General features: G+C 38.3%; 1 protein-coding gene across 3 annotated transcripts in view; it reads right to left on the reverse strand.

Moving 5' to 3' along the window:
* Positions 1 to 769: 769 nt before the first annotated feature.
* The window catches only part of nr1h4 (nuclear receptor subfamily 1, group H, member 4), a 117,828-nt gene continuing 92,821 nt past the window's right edge, over positions 770 to 25,776 (reverse strand). For all 3 annotated transcript variants that reach the window (XM_073053957.1, XM_073053958.1, XM_073053959.1), the window contains 4 exons: positions 22,410 to 22,538; positions 15,357 to 15,485; positions 10,232 to 10,345; positions 770 to 1,630 (listed from right to left, as the gene is read on the reverse strand). In XM_073053957.1, coding sequence (XP_072910058.1) covers positions 1,392 to 1,630; positions 10,232 to 10,345; positions 15,357 to 15,485; positions 22,410 to 22,538 — 611 coding nt within the window. In that variant the 3' untranslated portion in view covers positions 770 to 1,391. The remainder of the gene's footprint in view (positions 1,631 to 10,231; positions 10,346 to 15,356; positions 15,486 to 22,409; positions 22,539 to 25,776) is intronic.

A 25,776-nucleotide genomic window follows, 5' to 3' on the forward strand; every position in this document is an offset into this window, starting at 1 on the left:
GGTAGGGAGTTGTGCTTAGTGGTAAAATCCCTTTGGAATGGTGGAAGCTGTGGAGAATGATGTGTTGAATGCAGGTGCTCATGGGGTAGTAGGTAAGGACAAGAGGAACTCTATCACTGTTACAGTGGTGGGAAATTGGGGTGAGCGAGGGGTGATCAGTGGGTCAGGCATCATCCCTCCACAGATGCTGCCTGACCCGTGGATTTCTTCCAATGGTTTATTGTTTTTCTAGCTTGGCTTGTGCCTATGCCCCCTTGTACAAAATTTTCCCACTAGTGAAACCATTTTGTCATCTCCCATGTTACGTTCCCTTATGATCTTCTGTGCTTCAATAAGATTACCCTTCATTCTCATAATCACCAGAGAATGCAGATCAAATTGTTTAGCCTCTCTTGAAAAGGCAATCCTCTGATCCCAGAAATAAGTCCAGTGGCTTATGCCCTCCATTGCTACTGTATCCTCTTAGGTGAGGAGTCCAAAACAGGTTTGACCTCACCAACACCCAATCCAACTCTAATAATCAATTGGTGGAAAAACAAATTAAGACATAACTCAGAAGGAGGCCAAAAGCCCACATAGACAATGGATTTTCTTTAGTGTCTTCTTTTGTAGTGACAGTACAAATTCCCCAACATTACATTTCCTTTCATTGAATTTGTCTTACTGAATGTAGAACTACAATTAATTGAGTTAGTTTTTTATATTTAATTATGCTATATGATACCCTTTGTAGATTTTATTGATTACTGTTTTCAATTAAAATTCAAAATAGTGTATAATTGTTTATTGAATATTCATAAATTCTAGCATTTCAAGGTACTGTATGTTACATTTTCTTCTATGAACCATCGACACATAATAAACTTGATAAAACAAACTGAAATGCATTTTGGTGACTTGGCAAATCCATACTTTGTTTATTCCAGCATTGTGTAATTGTTTATATAAAATCATATTAAAATTAACAAGGATTATTAGAATGTAAAAATAGCTGGGAAATACAATTATCCAAAAGCTGATTTTATATCTATTGCTCTAGTTAAAAATTCTCTACAAACTCCCTGGAACAAATCAGTTCATTTAAAGCAAATGAATAAATCTATTGTAATTACTGATAGGTCATCCTAGTAATGTGTAGCAACAGATGCTTTACACAGTAGGTGACAAGGTGATGGTCAGTATAATAAACTAATGTTAAACTATATTAAGTAAACTTCAGTGACTGTAATGAGTAGAGACAGCTGATTTGAGAAAGTAGCTGCTGAATGAAGAAATTAAAGGGAAATCTTGCATCTTTTATTCTGTCATAAAATTGTACTATAAAATAAAAGCCTGGTTTACGCTTGCACTGATGAGTCCAAAAATATATAACAATGCTCTGCTGTAATCCTTCATTGTACGTCCCAAATTTCACAAAGCAAGGGTGTAAGTTTCTGATCCTTCCTCTGCCAAGACATCAATACTTCTGAATGATTGTGGTTAAGAGTTCTAAGCTGAGTAAGTCGACCCAAAAGACGAGCAAAGCGTTGTGGACTTTCAGGATGATGGATCTTGGAATACTTGTATAAAATCTCCAAAAGAGGCTCCTGTAATTTTTCCACATGCATTTTATTCTTTAAATAAGGTCGATCTGAAGAAAAAAAATTAGCCTTAAGTTGTGACAATGATCACTGGCATGATTTGACTGCAACAATACATGTACGGGGGATAGACAATTTTTTTTTTAGTCAAGACATTAAATTATACTTTAGGAAAGTGTTAAAAAGAAAATCTGGCAGCAAGCTTTGGAATATACCCAACAATACCCTCCAATTTTATGGAAATTTATAAAGGAAAATCCCACCATTAATGGTGACTGAATTTTCTTTCTGTGTCTCTCAAGCTCATGCATAATGTCAAAATAACATCTAAGCCCACCTTTGTTGTAGCGTCCTCATAAAAAGTATTCAAATGGATGAAGCAAAGGGTATAGTGTTAAACCGGCACAAAAATTATAGTTGCAAATAGGATCCTTCAGGACAGTTGATTTTGTTCCCTATTATAACAGAACAGTTGAAAATTCCAAAATGCAGACTTAAGAAATTTCTAGGTTTTTTGGGCTTTCAAAAGTCAATCTATTTCTTGACCTCCCCACCAGTAAATAAAGCCATCATTCAAAGGTTCCAATTACTCTCAACTTAACCATCTAAGTTTTGTGTCTCCTTATGCAGTAAGTGAAGGTTTTCTAAATACTTGCCAATGGCACAGCTACACATACTCATGTCAACCTGAATGATTTTTGAATTTTACTTTCACAAAGTAAATTTTTATTATCAAAGTACATATATGTCACCATATACAACCCTGAGATTCATTTTCTTGTGGGCATAGTCAGCAAATCTACAGAATGGTAACTATAACAGGATCAATGAAAGATCAACCAGAGTCCTACTTGAGCTACTGAGTCCTACCTGTGAAGCCATACTGTGCATTTTCTACTTATTTTCTAAGTTCAAAGTAAATTTATTATTAAAGTAAATATACGTCACCATACACAACCCTGAGATTCATTTTTTTGTGGACATCCTCAATAAAACCATCATGGAATAATAACCATGTAATAGAATCAGTGAAAGACTGCACCAACTTGGGCATTTAACCAATGTGCAAAAGATAACAAACAGTGCAAATACAAAAAGAAATAATAATAAATAAATATTGAGAACATGAGATGAAGAGTCATTGAAAGTGAGTCCCTAGGTTTTGGGAACATTTCAATGATGGTGCAAGTGAAGCTCTGTGAAGTTATCCCCTTTGATTCAAGAGCCTGATGTTTGAGGGGTAATAACTGTTCCTGAACCTGGTGATGTGAGTCCCGAAACAGATATTACCCCTCACTTCAACTAAAGAATAATTAATATTTTATGAACAAAAATGCCAGTACACTGTAATAGTTCAATTGTTTTTCCTTCAGTTAGTTGTGGCACAAAATGACATAATAAGTAGTAAATCCTATGTGGTATATTATTTTAATGTTACGAGGATAAAGTCACAAGAATAAATAATATGGTTATAAGAAAGTTACTTCAATATTTTTTGATATTTGTTCTTAGCTTGACACATGAGGAGTAGCTTGACATTTAAACAAAGAATGGCAATAGGGTAATTCTGATGCAGAATAGTAGCTTAAAGATTCAAGTTGTAGAAATATGAATTACAAGAAATTTAGTGTAAACTCATGATAAAAATGAAAAGTCTAACAGTTAAAAAATATGGGAGGATTAATGTGAGACACCATAATAGGTGTGATTTCCCAGTAGCTACCCATTTCAGTTCGACTTCTAATCTCCATTCCGACATGTCAGCCCATGGCCTCTGGTATGGTCATGATGAGACTGCTCTGAGGTTAGAGGAGCAACACCTCCTATTCTGCCTGGGTAGCCGCTGACCTGATGGCATTAACATCGATTTCTCAAATTCAATAATTTCTACTCTCTCTCTTTTCTTTTTACATTCCCCATTCTGATTCCCCTCCTACCCATTCTTTTCTCCTGACCTGCTCATCACCTCCCTCTGGTTCCCCTCCACCTACATTTTTTCCCTTTTTCTACTGCTCCGTCCTATCAAATTACTTCTTTTTCAACCCTTTACCTCTTCCACTTATCACCTCCCAGCATTCTTTACCCATTGCCTTTCCCCTCTGCCAACCTTCTTCCCCCTTCCTTTACAGTCCTGATGAAGTCTTGGCCCAAAATGTCAATTTTTATTCCCCTCTATAGATGCTGCCTGACCTGCTGAGTTCCTCCCACATTTTGTGTGCGTTGGTATGGAAGGATTACATTTACTGATATGTAAAATACAGAAAGTACTCATACATGGTGGCAAAGTGGTTAGCATTCTCCGAGTGACCATATGGATTTCCTCCAGTTGCTCTCGTTTTCTCACATATTCCAAACCTTTATTGAGTTAGAGTTACTAAATCGTGAGCATGCTATGTTGGAGCCAGAAGCAGGCTGCCCCAGGACTATCCCTGGACTGTGATGGTTGTTGAGGCAAATAAGGCATTTCACTGTATGTTTTGATGCACATGTGACAAATAAACTAATCATAGCTTTATTTTTGTCTTTAGCTTTGCATTTGCCACCTCAGGGTTAAAGAGGGCATGACTGAAGCAGACAACCAATTAACCTTTAGCTGTTGATTTGTTTGCTTATGTTTTGTAATGGGTATAGCATGATTTTCTCTGTTTACCAAACTTGACTTTGACTAGCTAAATTTCTCTGGTGTCAGAAAAACTGCAGCTGAACTTAAGCAAGACCCTTAACAATGTTGATGAGGAAAAGGATCTTGTGGTCCAAGTTCATACTGCCCTGAAAGTGGTTGTGCATGTTAATAGGATGGTTAAGAAGGCATATGGCATGTTTGCCTATATTAGTCGAAGCACTGAGTTCAAAAGTCTGGAAGTTATATTGCAGCTTTATAAAACTCTAGTTAGGCACATCTGGAGTATGTCAGAGTTCCAGTCACCCCATTATAGGAAAGGATGTTGAGGACTTGGAAAGAATGTTGGACTTGGACTACCAGGATGTTGCCTGGATTAGAAAACATATGCTATAACAAGAGGTTGGACAAACTTGGGTTGCTTTCTCCAGAGTGGCAGAGGCTGATGGGAGAGTTGGTAGAAGTTTATAAGATTATGAAAGGCATAGATAAAGCAGACAGTATCTTTTTCCCAGGGTGGAATTGTCTAATATTAGAGAACATGGGGGGGGGGGGGGGAATTTTAAAAGAGATGTGAGAGGCAAGTTTTTTACCCAATGCGCTGGTTGGGATGGTAGGATAGGCAGATTCATTAGGGAATTTTAGGAGATGTTTAGGTAGGCACGTGACTGTGAGGACAACGGAGTGATATGGACATTGTGTAGACATAAGTTCAATTAGCTTTTGATTACTAATTTATTTGGTTCATCACTACATTGTGAGCTTATTACTATGCTGAACTGTGCTATGTTCTATGTTCAAACAAATGTACAGACTATTTTGTGGAATAGTTAGTTGCCTTTCCACCATTACTTGTAGGCTAGGAGGAGAAGGAGTGCTTTCTTCCACTCTCCGTACTAATGTTTGCACCCTCCAATGATAAGTACACTCTCTTTTTGCTATTGGTAACCTTCCCCATTGCCCTTGCAATCTCCATGTCCTCTCAGCAGCCCACCACTGACAACCTTCCCTTGATCACCAACACTGTAGTTAGGCTTTATGAAGCACTTTAAAGAAACAAGAAATGGAGATGGAATTCCAGGGTATATCATCATCTTGTTGGCTGTTGGTGGTGGAATGATTAAAATTAGGAATTTGCATGATGTAGGAGTTTACAGAGTTTGAATGAATATAAATATATGATGGATGGGAAATAGAGGTACCACAGACCAGCTGAAAGCACACTGAATAGCTGGATAAAAAAATATATATACAAATGTGTGCATTACATCAGTACATGAGCTGTCACAGTTGGGGTCAGTTAATGAGGTAGTGATAGGGCCAATATTTAGACTGAATAGCATCATAGAGTCAAACAGGACACCTAGATTATGAGTCAATAGGATAAAACTGGATGCAGAAAATAAAAACAAAATGTTGGAAATACTAACAGACCAGGCCATGTATACAGAGAGAGAGAGAGAATTAATATTTCAAGTTGATTATCTATAATCAGGACATTTGGTCCAAAAAGATTGTGAATGAATTTGTTTAGCTTAGGTCATTTGCCAGGAAAGGAGATAGAAATTATTGGTCAGAAAAAGGAGCTTGTATGGGGAATCAAAGACATCAGTTCCCGTTTTTATTTGAAGAATATTTCTACTTTTTAAATAGCAGATGTGACAAATCAAAGAAAGTGAAGGGAAGAAAATCAGGTAGTGTGAGAGAGAAGTAAGAGTTATATTACATGAAGAATTTATGTTGCCAGGAGCGACTATGTAAATAAGAAATGGAAGGAGATCAAGCAAAGAACCTTGGAAGGCCTCTACACAGCATTTAATGTCAATAGTTTTTTAGATATTAAGGAATCCAAGAAACCTGGGTTGTTTGGCCAGAGTTAGCATGTAGTCTTAAAAACTTGATGGGATTATTCCACGTGCTCCAGTTTCCTCCCATGTCTCAAAGATATCCTGAAAAATTAATAAGCCATTGTAGGTTAATATTAAACAAAAATGAAGTGGATATAATGGGTTTTTGTGAGGGAGAATAAGTTATACAGGAGAAGGAAATAAGGAGAGGGGAAGTGGAACTAATGGCATTGATTTCCTGGAAGCCACAGTGCATATGATGGGCCAGATGGCCTCCTAGTGTGCAAATAAGGAAATACATGGGTTTGTGTTGGCAAATAATTTGTATTAAAATTCAACCATAATTATATTGAATAATGAAGCTGGCACAAGAAGTCAACCTACTCCTGCTTCTACATAGTTCTGATGAGTAAATCATTGCAATTGATTCTCTGGTTACAAATAGATAAGTGAAACTGCCCTAAACATTGGGACAATGGAGGAGAAGCATTTGGTGAAGACAGTTTGTTGACTATTTGAAGATTTGGGGTCAAGAAGATAAGGAAGGAGAGTTAATATGGCCATAGTCATATAAAATTCTATTCACAATGTTGAGACGGTGTAAGTGATTGCTCAACTTCTTCATCAGCCAACCAATTAGTGAGGATTTGTAACAATATCACTTCCGCACTGATCATTAACACACTTCAAGCTATGTGCTTAGCTCTGTTTTACTCCTGATACACTTATGATTGCATGGCAAAACACAGCTCCAATGCCACCTTCAAGTTTACCAACAACACCACAGTTGTTAGACAAATTGCAGGTGGTGGTGAGTCAGCATACAAGAGTGAAGTAGGGCACTTTGTTGAGTAGTGCCGCAACAACAGCCACTTCACAATGTTAGCAAAACTAAGGAGCTAACTTTGGACTTCAGGAGGGTGAACATGTGCCTGACTGTTTGGGGGTATCGGCAGTGGAGAGAGTCAGTAGCTTTAAATTCCTGGGCGTTAACATGTTGGATGATTTGTCCTTGACCCAGCACATGGATTCAATTTTAAGGAAGGTGTGCAGTCTCTTTATTTTCTTAAGAGATTAAAGAGGTTCAGCTTTGTCACCAAACATCTAACAAGTTTTTCCAGATGTACTGTTGAGAGTATCTTAACTGGTTGCATCATAGTCTGGTATGGCAATTTGAATGCTCAGGAACATAAAGACGCTGCAGAGATCAGTGGACTCTGCTCAATACATCATGGGCACGTCCCTCCCTGATGTTGGTACCATACACAAGAAGCACTGCCTTAAAAAGGCAACAACCATCATCAAAAATCCCCACTATCCAGGCATGCCATCTTTTCACAGCTACCATCGGGCAGGAAGTACAGGAGCCCGAAGCCTCACACCACCAAGTTCATGAATAGCTACTAACTAACAAAACCCTAATCACTACAGTTTAACAACATTTCGATCACTTTGCACTAAAATAGACATTTCATGTTGTTCTAATTGTATTCTTGTAAAAATTCTGTATTTTTAATTTATGTATTTCTTGTGATGCTATATGCCTGTGATACTGCTGTAAGTTTTTCATTGCACCTGTACATACATACTCTGATGTATATGACAATAAATTTGACTGACCTTGATGTGGGCTATTTTAATGTAGTTGGAGGATGGAATCATAATTGAAAGTAAGATATAGAATTGTAAGAAAGTTTAGGAACTATTTGGAAAGCAACAACAAGGTCAAAGTCTTTGGAGATGAAAGATATGTTGTTATGGGGACGCTTTTTGCAGAGACGAAAAGAATTTTCATAAATGGAGAATATAAAGAAGAGAAAACTATAACTACCATCAAATATCATAATAAGTAGATTGTTACCACAAATGTTTTAGTTTTCAGAGAGCAGTAGCTGGTATTCGTACCAATTACAGCTCATCTTACTCAGTGTTTATTCCTTGCCTTACTTCACCAGCATTTGCCTGTCAGCATCATTCCTCATTATTTAATCACTCCTGCCTACTATTCCGTCACCAAACTTTCCATTGTGCTCTGACAATAAAGGTTGACTGCTTTCCTGACCTAAGGAGCAATTTTGCAGTAAAGATAGAAATTTACTATTGCTTTTAATCCATCAGTATGGTGTTTGGTCAATTGAGGAGAAAGGTGTTTGAAGATCAAGACCTCAAACCAGGCACAAAACTCATGGTTTTCTAGGAATATTTTATTTATATATTCTGATTCTGACTAGACAGGGAGCGATTCGGGGATGTGCTTAAAGCACAGTATGTAGGCTAATATCGCTGTTCTTGCACTTCCTGATCTGAAGATTCTTTAAATCATTTGTAGCATTAAATCTAGGAATAGAGGATCACCTCTTTAGCTACTAATAGCTGCATCTTTTTTATCTTCAGGCTTATCATCAATCCATTAAAAGGAAAATAATTACTCTTTTTTACCCCTTACTGTATCCAATATGATATCCGGAAATGCTTCAGTGAATTTAACAGTTATCTTGCCACACCTGCAGTCTGTGTTCCTTCACTGTTCTTCATTCAGGTCCAGAACTTATGAACAGAACGCTTGTGATACCTCTCAGAACTGTAGATCTAAAACTGTGTCAAGGGCATTGTCATGACACTCAGCCTAACTGATGAGAAACCTAAAAGTGATAACACCACAGCAAACTTATAAATGCAATGAAGAAAACTTCAGGTCTTCCAACTGTTTCCATAGTAGATGCCATCTCACTGGTTCTTCACTCAACCTTGGAATGTCTGGACAGCAAAGATGTGTACATCAGGATGCTCTTTATTGTCTACAGCAATGCATTCAATACCATCATCCACTCAAAACTAATCAATAATCTCCAAGACCATGACCTCAATACCTCCTTAGGCAACTGGATTCTCAATTTCCTCACTTTCAGATCCCAGTCAGTTTGGATTGGCAACATCTCGTCTACAATCTCCATCAGCACAGATGCACCACGGGCTGTGTGCTTAGCCCCCTGCTCGACTCTCTTTACACTTATGACTGTGTGGCTAAGCACAGCTCCAATGCCATGTACAAGTTTGCTGATGACACTACTGTTGTAGGGCAAGTCAAAGGTGGTGATGAATCGGCATGTGGGAGGAAGATTGAAAATCTGAGGGGTGCCATAACAACCTCTTTATCAATGTCAGCAAGACCAAGGAGCTGATTACTGATTTCAGGAGAAGGAAACCAGAGGTCCATGAGCCAGTCCTCATCACAGGATCAGAGGTGGAGAGAGTCAACAACTTTAAATTCCTCTCTGTTATTATTTCGGAGGACCTGTCCTGGATCCAGCATGTAAGTGCACTTATAAAGAAAGCACAGCAGCACCTCCACTTCCTTAGGAGTTTGCGAAGATTTGGGATGACATCAAAAACTAACAAACTTCTGTAGATATAGTGGAGGGTATATTGATTCACTGCATCACAGCCTGGTATGGAAACACCAATGCTCTTGAACAGAAAATCCTAGAAAAGTGGTGGATACAGCAGGTAAAGCCCTCCCCACCCTTGAGCCCATCTACATGAAATACCGTCACTGGAAAACAGTATCCATTATCAGGGACACCCACCACCAGGTTCAGGAACAATTATTATTCCTCAAACATCAGGCTCTTGAACCAAACAGGATAACTTCACTTGCCTCATCATTCCTACAACCCATGGACTCTCTTTCAATGACTCTTCATTTTGTGTTCTTGATATTTATTGCTTATTTGTTATTATTATTATTATTATTATTATTATTATCATAATCTTCATTTTATTTCTTTTTGTATTTGCAGTTTGTTATATTTTGCACACTGGTTGAACACCCAAGCTGGTCAGTCTTCCATTGATTCTGTTATCGTTATTATTCCATTATAAATTTCTTGAGTATATCCACAAGGAAATGAATCTGAGGGTGTAAATGGTGAGATTCATGTATTTTGATAATAAATTTAATTTGAACTTTGTTAACCTCATCTGGTCTGCAAGGAGTTTAAAATGTAGCCTTGTCTTATCCATTTAAATTGCAGTGGCATTAGGGGAAATCAGAAAATGGGAAGTCTTTTTATCAACTGTACCAATAATTCCCAATTAACATCCACAACATTTTTACTTTAGCTTGATTAGAACTCATGCTGAATTATATTTGGCCTACCTAATTAGCGAATGTCTTTTTTTACCTGAGAAAAGAATTGTGGTTGCAGAAAGTAAGGCATATTCTGTATCTGTCACATTCAGTTCCCCCATGCTTCTGTAGAAATCGAACAATGGTGTTATAAATTCTTCAGCTATACCTGGTTACATAAAGGAGCAACATTAATATTTCCAAATTCTCTTCAACACAAATACACACATGATTCATGATAATTTAAAGCATGATGGGATGCTCACAGAAGATTTAGATGGATAAAGGTGAATTAAAAGAAACCAAACAGAATAAACCAAGATGTCTAAATTGGAACTTAGGGCATCATAATGTCATAAATTTGCTTTTAACATGAAGTATGTACAGCATTATGAACTTTCCTTTCAAAAGCAATACATTAAAAATTGAATCAAACTTTAGAAGTCTTCAGTTTATTTAGAATTAGCCCATATGTCATGTCATTATTTTATTCAGATACTCGGTCAGAATTAATGAAAGTATTTTAAATAAATGAGATAAAGTGGAACTGTTTTTTTCCTTTGCTTTACCTATTGATCCTCCAGAACCATTCCAGAATCTAGTGATTCTTGAAAGTTCAAAAATTAAATATTAGTAAAACATCATGACTTCTGCAGTTCATTATTTTGTACATGTTTTTATTGAGTGGATAAGTAAGGACACTGGTATTAAATTACAGAGGCTTTTATTGCTCCTACTCCAGTCATGATGCTGGTAAATTTGCAATGGAGGAATGGGTAGCTGAGAAATCCAAGGACAGCACAAAGAGGAACTCTGCTGTAAAAGGGAAATGTAGTGATTCAAATTATATATATTTTCTCCATATTCTCTATGTTGCATAGTTAATGAGAGAATGATTCACATGTAGATGAGACCACAAGACATAAAACAAGGACATTCAGCCTTGTTCTGCATGCAGAGTTTGCTCTGCAATTCCATCATGGCTGATTTATTATCTCGCTCATACTTTATCATCTTTCTCATTCTTTATTCCCACTTTTTGCTTCCTGCCAGTCAGCCGATTTTCTAGTCATTCTGTAACACTATGGGTTTGTATCTTGTTAAGCAGCCTCACGTGCAGCACCTTGTCAAAGGCCTTCTGAAAGTCAAAATAAACAACATTCTCTGACTCTCCTTTAGATATCCTCCCTGTTATTTCCTCAAAGAATTCCAACTGATTTGTCAGGCAAGATTTCCCCTTAAGAAAACCGTGCTGGCTTTGGCCTATTTAACCATGCGCCTCCAAGTTCTGCATAATTTCATCCTTAGTAATGGATTCCAACATCTTCCCAATCACTGAAGTCAGGCTAACTGGCTTATAATTTCTTTTATTCTGCCTCCCTCCTTTCTTAAAGAGTGGAGTGACATTTGCAATTTTCCAGTCTTCCAGAACCATTCCAGAATCTGGGGGTTCTTGATTGGACACACATCACAGGTTACAAGGAGAAGGCTAGGGAATGGGGTTGAGGTGGGGGAGAAAAGGATCAGCCATGATTGAATGGTAGAGCAGACTTGATGGGCCAAATGGCCTAATTCTGCTTCTATGTCTTATGTTCATATGGATTCTTGAAAGATCATTACTAACTATGAGTGTGGAGTTACTAATTCCACGAGTGTGGAACGAGCTTCCAGTAGAAGTGGTAGAGACAGGTTCGATTTTGTCATTTAAAAAAAAATTGGATATAATTGGAAAAAATTGGACAGGAAAGGAATGGAGGGTTATGGGCTGAGTGCAGGTAGGTGGGTCTAGGTGAGAGTAAATGTTCAGCACGGACTAGAAAGACCGAGATGACCTGTTTCCATGCTGTAATTGTTACATGGTTAATGCCACCATAATCCCTTCAGCTACCTCTTTCACAACCCAGGGATGTAGTCCATTTGGTTTGGGTTTATTTACCTTCAGAACTTTCAGTATCCCAAGTGATAGCAACTACACTCACTTCTGCCTTCTGACACTCTCGAATTACTGGCATATGGCTAGTGTCTTCCACGGTGAAGACTGATGCAAAATACTTATTAAGTTTGTCCACCATTTCTTTGTCTCCCATTACTACCTCTTCAATGTCATTTTTCAGTGGTCCAATATCAACTCTTGCCTCTCTTACTCTTTATATATCTGGAAAAAGCTTTTGGTATATTCTTTTATATTATTGGCTGGCTTACCTTCATATTTAATCTTTTCTCTCCTTATGGCTTTTTAGTTGTCTTCTTTTGGTTTCTAAATGCTTCCCAATCCTCTAACTTCCAATTATTTTTTGCTATATTATACTATATTTTCCTTTTATGTTGTCTTTGTCAACCACAGTTGTCTAATCCTCCCTTTAGAATACTTCATTTTTGAAATGCAGCTTCTGAATTGCCCCCAGAAACTCCAGCCATTGCTGTTCTGCCATTATCTCTGCTGGTGACCCCTTCCAATCAATTTTGTTCAACTCCTCTCTTCTCCCTCTGTAATTCCCTTTACTCCACTGTAATACTAATACTAAGACTTTATCTTCTTCCTCTCAAACTGCAGGGTGTATTCCATCATATGATGATTACTGCCTCCTAAGGCAGTAATCCTCAAGTTCCTTAATCATATCTGGTTCATTGTACAACACTCAATCCAGAATTGCCTTTCCCTTAGTGGGTTCAACCACAAGCTGCACTGAAAAGCCATCTTGTAGGCATTCTACAAGTCCCTTTCTTGGGATCTAGCACCAAACTGATTTTCCCAATTTACCTGCATATAAAATAACTATCATAACATTGCCCTTTTTACATGACTTTTCTATCTCCCGTCATAATTTATATTTCACATCCTGGCTACTGTTCAGAGGCTTGTATATACAGTGCCTTTAAAAAAGATATTGCCCCCAATCCTTTGTTCACATAAATAAGTGTTACAACTGGGAATTTTAATCAATTTAACTGAGAATTTTTATTTGTGAATTACGTGCTCTGTTTTTCATAGTAGAGCCCCAAAAACAGGGGAAATGTAAAGCATGAGAAACTAAAAATTCAACAACTGAATTATCAACAGTTCAAAAGCATTCTTTCCCCTTTGCTCAGTACAGCCAGCAGTCTTTTTGGGCAAGTCTCTATGCACAACAACGTGATTAAGGAAATTTTGCCCATTCCTCCTTGGAAAATTGCTCAAGCTGCGCCAGGTTAGTTGGAGAACAGTGGTGGACAGCGATCTTAAGGTCTTGCCAGAGATCTTTGATTGGGTTAAGGTCAGGAATCTGTCACTCAGGGACTTCAATTTTCTTCATTTGAAGCTACTCCTTGGTTTTTCTGGCAGTGTGCTTTCAGTCTTAGCCCTGCTGAAAAAATGAATTTCCTCCATAGTTTAAGCTTTCTGTCAGAGGCTAGCAGGATCTCTGTTTTTAGCAGCATTCAGCTTTCCATCAATTCTGACCAGATTTCCAGTCCCTGCTGTTCAAAAGCATTCCCATAATATGATGCTACCTCCATCATTCTTCACTGTAACTATGGTGTTAGCTGGCTGATGTGCAGTATTAGATTTACGTCATACATATTGCTTAGTGACAAGGTCAAAAAGTTCCACTTCAGTCTCATCCGACCACAAGACCTTCTTCCGCATCTTTACAGTATCTTCAAAGTGACATTATGCAGTCTTTAGGAGCAAGGATATGCCTTTTTTTTTAAGCCAAGGTTGCTTCTTTGGCACTTTTCAATAAATATCCTTTTTGTGCAAGGCCTTAGAGATTGTGGAACCATGAACTTAATTTCCAGTTCCAGCCACTGATTTCTGCAGCTCACTTAGAGTGACTGTGGCATCGCAGTAACTTCTTTTACAAGGGCCGTTCTTCTCCAGTGACTAAGTTTGGAAGGGCAGCCTGACCTGGGCAGTGTGTTGTTTCATATTTTTCCTTTTTTTTCCACAATGGACTGCACTGACCTCCAAGGTATGTTCAGTGCCTTTTGGATGGTCTAGTACCCTTTCTAAGATTTGTGCTTCTTTGTTATCATTTCCCTGACTTGTCTTTTAAGGCACTGTAACTCCCATCCAGATCTTTTTATCCTTGCAGTTTCTTAACTGTACCCACAATAATTTTACATCTTCTGATACCATGTCACCTGTTCTTAAGGATTTGATTTCATTTTTTTAACCACAGAGCCACCCACTCACTCTGCTTACCTGCCTGCCCTTGAATATTAAGTTCCTGACTCTGATCTTCTTTCAGCCATGACTCAGTGATGCACACAACGTCAAACCTACCAATCAAACTGCACAACAAAAACATCTCCTTGTTCCACATACTGCATGAACTCATATATAACATCTTTAGTCCTGTATTCATTCTTTACAATTTTGCCTGTGTATTAAACTTCAACTTATCCCACTGACTGCAACTTTGCTCTATTATCTGCCTATCCTTCCTCACAGTCTCACTGCACACTATCTATTTGTTTACCAATGATCCCATCCTCAGCCTATCACTCCAGTTCCCATCTCCCTGCCAAATTAGTTTCAACCCTTCCCAACAGCTTTAGAAAACTTGCTCACAAGGATATTGGGCTCCCTGATGTTCAGGTGTAACCCATCCTTTTTGTACAGATCATATCTTTCCCAGAAGAGATCCCAATGATCCAGCAATCTAAAACCCTGCTCCCTGCACCTGTTTCTCAGCCTCTCATCCATCTGCGTTATTATCCTATTCCTGCCCTGACTAGCACATGGCACTGGGAGAAATCCAAAGTTTACTATCTTGGAAATCCTGCCCTTCAGCCTATTCCCTAACTGATATACTCACTGTGCAGGAGCTCTTCCCCCTTTCTATCTATGTCATTGGTACCTCTGGCTGCTCACCCTCCCTCCTGGGAAGATTCTTCAGCCACTCTGAGCTATTCTTGACACTAGCACCTGGGAGGTGCACACACCATTCTAGCATATCTTTTGCAGCTACAGAATAGAGAGGCATATGGATAACAGAGCTAAGACTTCACAGAATTACTGTTCCTAGTATATGACATATGGACTAAATCTAATGAACTGAGGAAATTAAAAATATAGTTAAAATTAAAAAAAACTACAACATTCTAGTTGTATTCAACAAGAAAGTGAAATTTGAACTTGTGCAATAATCGCCTTTGTCTCAATATTGCATCATGTGTTATATTCAAGCAGATAGTACCTAATGTGCGATTTGGAACTATGATCGAAATCTCATCCAAATTAGTTTGCTCCATCATAACAGCTGGAATATGCTCTTCAAAGCATTGGCTGGGACAACACCCAGGGAGTGTGGAATAGTGATCAGTATCTGTGGAACAAACAAAGGAATAATTTGAGGTAAAGAGTTTTCAACATCTATTGCTCAGACATACACCAAAGGCTAGAACATCCATAATAAATATTCAGCAGTACAATATGATTTTATTTTTGTATGTTAACAAATAATAAATTTCAGTGCAAACAAAACAAGTCATAATTGAGGGAAATAAAATTATTTTTCTAATTTGTTTAATTTAATGCATTACATAAAACAGAAAATAATAGATTCCTAGTTTAAAGAAATCATTTCACCATTTTGGATAGCAGCCAAGTTCAGAGTAATGAGTAATATAGACAAGAGTAATGTGCAATATGGACAGATAGGTTGAAAGAACCTGATGTGGGCACAAGACTGTGGCCCATAGGAATATTTCTACCTAAAGTGTAAACTGGGATTTACTTACATAGGAAGAACTTAAGAAATAAGAGCAGCCTGCTCCACCATTCAATAAGATCGTGGCTAATCTGGCTGTGGACTCAGCTCCACCAACCTACCTTTTTCACTTGACTCTTAACTCCCCTGCACTTCTAAAACCTATCTAACTGTGCCTTAAGTATACTTAATGAGTTATATTTTACTGCTTTTCTGGGCAGAGAGTTCTACAGATTTTCTACACTCTGGGAAAAGCAGTTCCCACATATTTCCATCTTTTATCTATTCCTTCAGATTTTGAGGTAATGAAGTGCAGGTACACAAGATTGACTCTTGTGATGAGTTATATGACTCTACTCACTGTCCTTATTGGCTACAAAACTCTGATGATCTGGTATTTGGAAATATCCAACTATCTGGAAATCCTAAGAGTTCAGCATCAAGCTCACCAGGTGCAAATTCCAGTACTCCCTTCCAAATGTTGGGGCCTTGGGACCTTGAAACTCAGCTGGTGATATTTCCTGCACTCCCTGGTATACCAGAAAAGTTATTATTCTGTTGCGTAACATAAAAAAGCAAATTAAGAGTGTCTTGAAATCTTAGTAGGAAAAACATTTACTTGTCTTGAAAATTTGCTTATCCAGTACCATCAAAGAACTGAGAATGCTAGATTAACATAATTTTACTGTACTGAAATGAATAAAATGTCATCAGATAATTGTTTCATCCGGATGGAAAGCGTAGAGTTCAGGCTCATTCTGTCAAAAGAAAAGTCAGCTAATATGGACATGGATGTTAAATTATTCTACAGTTTTGCTACTTCTTTCTCCAGAAGTCTCTGGATTCTGCCAGAAAGTAAACTCAAGACTGAAATTGGTAGGATTTTGAATCAAAGAATATGAGACATACTCAGAAAGTCAACTTGAAGTTAAGATTCTTCATGATTGTATTAAAAGACAGCAAGCTTGAGACTATAATTACTTCATCAGTGGTCCATCACTATTCACAATCTGACATGCTAATTATGGAATTGCTCTGTCTACGTGGATGTTCATTTAACTATTTTGTCTCATCTAGTCGTGCAGTTTTTCTCGGGTGACATTTTAGGCACCTTTCTGTGTATTTAATATATAAGTAATATTTGAGTAATATTTTAAATATATTGTTTGCTTATCCATTCTTTGTTGTTTACAATGTTCATTACAAGTTATGTGTAAAAGTACATGAATGGCCTACATCATTAACCCACTGTTATACAAGCATGTATTCTTGGCTCCTTGTTTTTTCCTTGCAATTAGTTTGTGGAGTTACAACACATAATGGTGATGAGTAAGTTGTAAAATCAACCTGAGATGACTATCTACCTGTCGAAGTGGAGAAAAATGTTAGAGTTTTAAAAAAAGGCAAAAAACGGACAAATTCAGTAATAACCAGTGAATACTGGGTGATTATAATCAGAAATTTAAAAAAACAGAAGTGACTAGCTATGTCAGAAAGATGAATGTGTTCATTTGCACAAGAGATAACTGGATATTCTAATTGAGCAATCTTTTAAAGCAAATGAAATAGCCGATGAGAAGTGCATAGTAGTTTTACTGAATGCATTGGATTTAAAGGCATACAGTTTGCTTAGAAATTTGACTAACCTAACCAGCTGAAATGAGCTTTGCTGATATCATGATAGTAATGAAGAAACATTTAGAACCAAACCATTGTTGATTGCAGAATACTTTAGCTCAATAAGCAGAATCAAAAGGGAGTCTAGTTCAGCTTACGTGACTGAATTAAAGAGATTGTCCAAGCACTGTCTGTTCAGTGAAGGGCTTAATGTGAGATCATTTAATTTGTGGAATCTTACAAAGAGGTATTCAAACACGGCTCCCAACTGAAGCACAGTGTGCATTTAAAAGAGCAGTTGAAGTTGCCGTTGCAATAGAAACAGGAGACAGAGACACAATTGAGTTGCAGTCAGCAATGAAAGTGAGCATGAACAAAATTGCAAAGTCTAAACAGAAATCAGTCTGGCTGAACAAATTGTGTTACAGTTATGGCAGGGGTTCACATACACCAGACCAATGCAGGTTTAAAGATGAAACTTGCAGAAAATGCAAAAAAGTAGGGCACATACTGGGTAGCCTTGAGGTTTTCAATGTGAAAACTAACAATAGATAAGCAACATGCACACACAAGATTTCCATCATCTGCAGATTTTCTCTTGTTTGTGAATAGATAACTGATATGGCTTACACCAGAAGTGAGTAACAAATTAATTAAAATGGAATTGGACACTGGCTCAGCTGTTTCAGTCATTCCACAAAATGAGTTTGAACGGCACTTCAAAGATACTGAACTGAAGCCTGTAGATATCCAACTAAGAACTTACACTGGAGAAAAGATAACTCCTGTAGGAATAACATTTCTAACAGTGAAATACAACAACCAACAAATCACATTGGGCTTGTAGATGGTAAAATCAGAAGGGCCTGCATTGTGAGGCCATGGTTGGCTGAGTCAACTTCCACAAGTCTGGAGATCCATCCACTATTTACATATTACATACCCTAAAATAGAGTCAATTGAAAGTGAATTAAGAAAGGTACTGAATGATGCCAAAGTGGTGTTCAAGGATGGCATTGGAAAACTCAAACATATCAAGGGTAAAATAGAGTTAAATGAAAATGCCTCACCCAAGATTTACAAAGCCCATCTGGTTCCTTATACCATCCATGATAAAGTAGCCAGTGATGTAGATTGTACAGAGGCTGAAGGAATTCTTTCCAAGGTTGGGCAGAGCCCATGGACAACCAATGGGCCCAGTCACCAAGAAAAATGGGTCTATCAGGATCTGTGGTGATTCTAAGGTTACTATCAACCCAGCACTGAAAGTAGATCAATACACTCTGCCCAGGATAGAGAAAATCTTTGCAAACCTTTCTGCAAGGAAACCCTTCAGCAAAGTGGACTTAGTTGAGGCCTACCTACAGATGGAAATGGAGAAAGAGTCCAAAGTGTTCCTCACCATAAACACTCAAATGGATGTATTGCTATAATAGGCTTATTTTTGTAGTAGTATTTGCACCTGCTCTCGGGCAGAAAGCTATGGTCCACAAGCCCAGGCACACAGTGTTACCAAGCTGACAACATTTTTACCAGTAAGGATAACAAGGAACATCTCCAAAATCTCAAAGTGGTAAACATTTAAATTAGAAGATTATGGGCTCAGAGCACAATGCAACAAGTGTGTATTCTTAAAACCAAGCATCACTTACTGTGGTCGTACCATTGACGCAGAGATTACACAAGTGTACTATGAAAATTCAAGTAGTGATGCATGCTCCAAGTCCAAAGGACGTGTCACAGTTATGGTCCTTTTAAGGATATATCATTTACTATAACAGGTTGCTACCAAACCTGGTTACTGTGCTCCACCTCTTGAATTTATTACTATAGATTTGGAAGAAACGGCAACGGAAAAAGCAATGTGAGGTGGTTTTCCATAAGGTAAAGGAAATAGTGATGTCAGACACTGTACTCACACACTATCCAGTGAAGTTTGCCTGTGACACCTCACTTTATGATACAAGTATAATTGTCACATGTTATGAGTAATGGAAGTGAACCCCATAGGCTTTAAATCACTTTCCCTTACTGCTACTGAGAAAAATTATGCACAGATTGATAGAGACCTAGAGTCTGGTTTGGGGTGCAAAATGTTACACCCAGTAACTGTATGGGAAAGAATTTACCCTCATAACTAATCATCTGCCACTGGTGTCCATTTTCAATCCACTGAAGAGTGTTCTATTAACACCAACAACACAAATGCAGAGATGGACTCTTTCTTGGAGGGCACAATTGCAACACCAAATTCAAGAGGATGAGTAATCATGGAAATGTTAATGAATTGTCCCGTTCACCCTGTGAAAAGAAAATACCTGAAAAATTTACAAAAGAGGAACCACCTCCTGACGTATTCTCCCTAATGCAAATCAAAAGTCTCCCTATTACAGCAGAGATGATCCAAAGGGAAACTAGAAGAGGCCCCAATTTGTCTTAGGCCTGCATGGCCTTCCAAAATGACTAGAATGTGCAACAGAAATTCCAGTTCCCCAATTTTACCAGCACTGGGATGAACTTGTCCTTGACGGGGTTGTCTTATTTTGGGGTTGAGAGTTGTACCATTCAAGCTAAGAACTAAAGTGTTGGAGGATCTAAGTGCCAGTCATTTCAGCCTGGTCAAAACGAAAGCATTGGCTTGAAGCTTGGTCTGGGGCCTGGGATAGATCAGCAGACCGAGCAGCTTACAACACACTATTTGGGATGCCAACAAGCTCAGAAGATGCCAAGAGCAGCATCTCTCCTTCCCTGAAAATAGCTGGCATTGCTCTGGCAGAGGATTCATGTGGATTATGCCAGACCGTTCATGAGCATGAATTTCTCACTAGTAGTAGATGCAGCTACAATGTGGTAGAAGTGCTCCCAATAGCTCCACTCCAGCCTTGCACACTGTTGATGTGTTGATAAGCCTCTTCTCAAGGACTGATATTCCAGAACACTTAATGGACCACAGTTTGTTGTGGAACAGTTTCAGACATTCCTGAAAATGAATGGAATAAGTCATATTATGTCTGCACCACACCACAAGTGGCTTGGCAGGAAGGTTTGCCCAGAGTATAAAGAACACACTGTGAGCAATGTCAGCGTAACACACTACACTAACACTGAATCCGAAGCTCACCAATGACCTGCTTGAATATTGCAATGCAGCACACTCCACAACCAACATCTCACCAGCTATGCTAAACCTGAGTCATCCCTTGTGCTCACACTTGAATCTCCTCAAACCCAATCTCAGATGGAGTATGCAGACCATCAGCTGAGACAAATTGAGGGCTCCTGAAACAAGGAGGTTGAATGTTTCACTCCTGGACAAGCAGTCCTGGTGAAGGTGATCAAAAATGCGTACTTGGAAAATTAAGGACAGAACCGGACCATTCTCCTACGTAGTGGAGATTGTGCCTGATATCATTTGGAGACAACACATCAATCAGATGAGGAATGCAGAGTCAATTGTTGGAAAAGAAAGATGTCCATAACTGTTAGAACCTCTTCCTTGTTAGAGTGAGGGATATGCCAATGCAAGTAATTACAGATTGTGGTGGAATATGATACTGCTTCTGCTGATGGCCCCTATTGCCTAATGAATGGTAAGGTTTGGGCTATCAGTTCTATAAAAAATGTATCCTTTTTAGCATGTCAGTATTGGCAATGTAAACACATCTATTAAATAATTAGTGATTTTAACTCCCATCAGTACTGACACATACATCCGCAATAGATAAAATGCAAAGAATATAAAATAGCTTTATCTCTGGTTTGGTTCACTCACCGTTTGCCATTTCATCTTTCAGAATTTAGTCAAATCTCAGCAGTAGTGATATCAAAACACTTTTGAAAATGGACATTGAAGTCTCTCACCTGTGGCAATACCAAGATTTTGTAGAAAGCCACTTAAATTATAGAATTAAGGGATCAGAATATGTCAACTGAATTCCCCTGTATGCTTTTTTGTGGACAATGTTGGTATAAGGGTTGTGGTTAGGACAAGGTCACTTGGTTTAAATTAGCAAATTTTATTTTAATTGCTACTTATGAAAATTGTCTTGATTAGGAAGCTTCCTCAATTGCATGTACCCAATCATAGCCTGCTATGGGCAGCAGAGAGAATTTCATCTGGTAGCTGCCGCCTTCTGTTACTTCCTCCTAGGTCTAGGCTCCACCTTCAAAGCCCTGAAGCTTTGTAGCTCTTTGCTGCTCTTCTTCCAGTTCATCTACTATCTGTTTTGACTTGTACAGTGAACTAATGGTTTGTAGGGAACATATTTTTTTAAAAAACATGTCTGATCCTGAGTTAGTGCCAATAGCTAAATAACTGAAGGAAACCACCCAAGTCAGAATTCCAGTGAGGCCATTTCAGATGATCTGTTTAAGTTATGGCTTAGAATAATGGGGATTAATTTCTTCTTACAATGCTCTAAACCAGGGTTTCTCAACCTGGTATCCATAGATCCATTGGTTAATAGTAGGGATCCATGGCATAAAAAAGTTTAGGAACCCCTGCTCTAAGCAAGTGTTGTATATTAAGTGATATTATTATGCATTCATTCATGACAAAGAATGACTGATTTGAGCAAGAACAATATATAGCATGAAGTGCCCAGGTGACATTTAATTTGATCAGAGTGTCTTCCATTCCAGGAACAAGGTGTATGGCGAGAAGGTGTCATCTTTTAGAATAAAATATTAAACTCCAGTTCAATACTTCCTGGCATAGATGTAAAATATCCCAAGTAATTTCTCCCTTTGTCTAAACTCTCATCATTAAAGCACAATTTAAAATTTTAATCACATTCCTTTACGGGGAAACATGATGATGCGTGTTAAATCTCCTGCTGCATTTCACATATTTCCTAAAATTTCTTGTGGCAGGCAAGTGTAGTCAGAACTGAGAATTCTTTCTTTGAATCTCCCATTACTTACCTTGTAGATACTGGTGACTGCTCTGTGTGAAACGCTGGTTGTATAGTTGTGCAGAGTGAAGGAACATCACTTCCACGGTGGAACCTTTTAGCAATGCAATCTGGTCTTCATTATCTAACGTCTGGAAACCTTAAACAATATGCATACTACTGAATTTCTGGACATGACGTATAGCCTCTTATTTTACCAATTAGGAATGCTTATAAAGCAAATCAACTGCATTTTTACAACTATTTCCACTTAACTAATGCTTGATATTTCCAATATTTATGCTTCATGATTCATGATCATTTCTATACTTAAAACTGAATTACAAAGCAATAGTTGATTCTTAATCCTACACATCTGGAGTATATTGCTTCTCATGGGGAATAGAAAGAGAGAAAAAATTATAGGATATCAAAAAGAAATAGGTTATAAGCTTTCACATTTGAGAGGATCAGGTAGCAAGTCCATGACATTTATTTTTAATGAATAGTCCTCAAAGTGGTTTTTACTAAGGAGAAATAAATGTTTTCTGAATATACAGAAAGTATTTTAATTTGGAAATGTTTGAAAAAGCTCTGCCTCAAAAGCTAATAAAAATTGCAGTTGATAAAAATCTGAAAAAGAAAAAATGCTGGAAATACTCAGTAGTTCAAGGTAGTAGAGAGAGAAAAACAACCATTTTTTTGCTCTCTACATCACACATTATTTTATTTCCCCAAAATTACAGTTCATTTGACAAAGTAAGCTAAGTGGTTCTGATTCACAAGACTAACTTCCTGAGGTACCCATTAACACAAGAGATTCTGCAGATACTGGAAACCCAGAGCAACATACACAAAATGCTGAAGGAACTCAGCAGGTCAGGCAGCATCTGTGGAAATGAATAAACAGGGCCACGACCCTTCTTCATTCTGAAATGCAAAGGGGAAGGCACCAGAATAAAAAGGTGGGGGGTGGGGAAGGAGGAGCACCTAGAAGGTGATAGGTGAAACCAGGTGGGTAGGAAAGGGCTGGAGAAGAAGGGATCTAATAGGAGAGGAGAGTGAATCATGGGAGAAAGGAAAGAAAGAAAGACACAGGGGGAGGTGATAGACAGGTGAGGAGAAGAGGTAAGAAGCCAGGAGCGGTGCCTTAGGAAGGCGGTCACGATCGTTAAGGATCTCCACCACCCAGGACACGTCCTCTTTACACTTATACCATCGGGAAGAATGCACAGAAGCCTGAAGACACAAACTCAGCAATTCAGGAACAGCTTCTTCCCCTCTGCCATTGGATTTCTAAATGGGCATTGAACCTATGAACAGGACCTCATGTCTTTTTTTTTATTTCTGTTCTTTTGCACTACTTATTTTAACTTGACTATTTAATACTTAAATACTTAATGTCACTCAGTTTTTTTCTCTATATTTATCATGTTTTTCATAGTACTGCTGCCATAAAGTTAACACAGTTCTTGACATATAGAAAGTATTCACCCCCCCCCCCCCCGAAAGATTTCATGTTTTATTGTTTTACACCATTGAATCACAGTAGATTTAATTTTGGCTTTATTTGACACTGATCAACAGAAAAAGACTCTTTTGTGTCAAAGTGAAAACAAAATGATCAAAATTAATTGCAAATATAAAACACAAAATAGTTGGCTGCACAAGTATTCACCCTCCCCCCTCCTTTAATATGACACACTAAATCATCACATGTGCAGCCAATTGGTTTTAGAAGTCACACAGTTAGTTAAGTGGAGATTTGGGTACAGTCAAGGTATTTCAATTGATAGTAGTAAAAATACACCAGTATCTGGAAAGTCCAATGAAAAGGCTATTGAAAAGCACAAGTCAGGAGATGGATACAAGAAAATTTCCAAGTCACAGAGTATCCCTTAGAGTACAGTTAAGTCAATCATCAAGAAATAGAAAGAATATGGCACAGCTGTAAATCTGCCTACAGCAGGATATCCTCAAAAGCTGAGTGATCGTTCAAGAAAGGGACTATGAGGGAGGCCACCAAGAGGCCTATGATGACTCTGGAGGAGTTTCAAGTTTCAGTGGCTGAGATAGGAGGGACAACAGCTGTTGCCCGGGTGCTTCACCAGTCACAGCTTTATGGAAGAGTGGCAAAGAGAAAAAAAAGCTCACATAAAATCTCAGCTAGAGTTTGCCAGAAGGCATGTGGGAGACTCAGAAGTTAGCTGGAAGAAGGTTCTATGGTCTGATGAAACCAAAATTGAGCTTTATGGTCATCAGATTAAATGTTATGTTTGGCATAAGTGGAACACTGCACATCATCAAAAACACACCATCCCTAGCAAGAAGCGTGGTGATGGCTGCATCACACTGTGGCAATGCTTCACTGCAGCAGGCCCTGGAAGGCTTGTGAAGGTAGAGGGTAAAATGAATGCAGCAAAATACAGGGAAATCCTGAAGGAAAACTGGATGCAGACTGCAAGAGAACTGTAACTTGGGAGTTTTGTTTTCCAGCAAGACAAAGACCCCAAACATAAAGTCAAATCTACACAAGAATAGCTTAAAAACAACCAAATTAATGTCCTGGAGTGGCCAAGTCAGAGTCCAGACCTTAATCTGACTGAGAATTTGAAAAGGGCTGTTCACTTACAATCCTCATGCAATCCGACAGAGCTTAAGCAGTTTTGTAAAGGAGAATGGGGAACATCTGCAGTGTCCAGATGTGCAAGGGTGATAGAAACCTACCCACCATACTCAAGGCTATAGTTGCTGCCAGAATGAATCTACTAAATACTGACTTGAAGGGGGTGAGTAATTATACAATCAATTATTTTATGTTTAATAATTATAAAAATTTTAGTCCAATTTGTAGAAATTCACTTTGACACAAAAGTGAAATTTTCTGTTGATCAGTGTCAAAAAAACCAAATTAAATCCACTGTGATTCAATGTTGTAAGACAATAAAACATGAAAACTTTCAAGGTGGTGGGTGAATACTTTTTATAGGCACTGTATGCTAGTGATATTAAATCTGATTCTGATTCTGGAATGGAGGTGCTCTACAAAGCAGTCTCCTGATTTACATTGGGATCACCAACATAGAGGAGGCTGCATCAGGAGCACTGCATACAATAGATGTGACTCCAGATTCACAGATGCAGTGTTGTCTCACCTGTGAATGGAGGTAAGGGTGGAGGTGAATGGGCAGGTGTAGCATTTCTGTCACTGCAGTTCTATGTGCCAGGAGGGGCATTAGTAGGTAGGGGCAAATAGAGAAGGTAACTATGGAGGGAGAGAGTGGAGAGTGGGTGGGAGGTAAAGTTGAGTCTGGTGCTAGGATCCCATTGAAGGTGGTGGAAGTTGTGAAGAATTATGTGTTAGATGCAAAGGTACATGTGGTGGTAAGTGAGGACAA

The sequence above is a fragment of the Hemitrygon akajei genome, chromosome 8 (genome assembly GCF_048418815.1).
Source record: "Hemitrygon akajei chromosome 8, sHemAka1.3, whole genome shotgun sequence".
NCBI lineage: Eukaryota > Metazoa > Chordata > Chondrichthyes > Myliobatiformes > Dasyatidae > Hemitrygon > Hemitrygon akajei.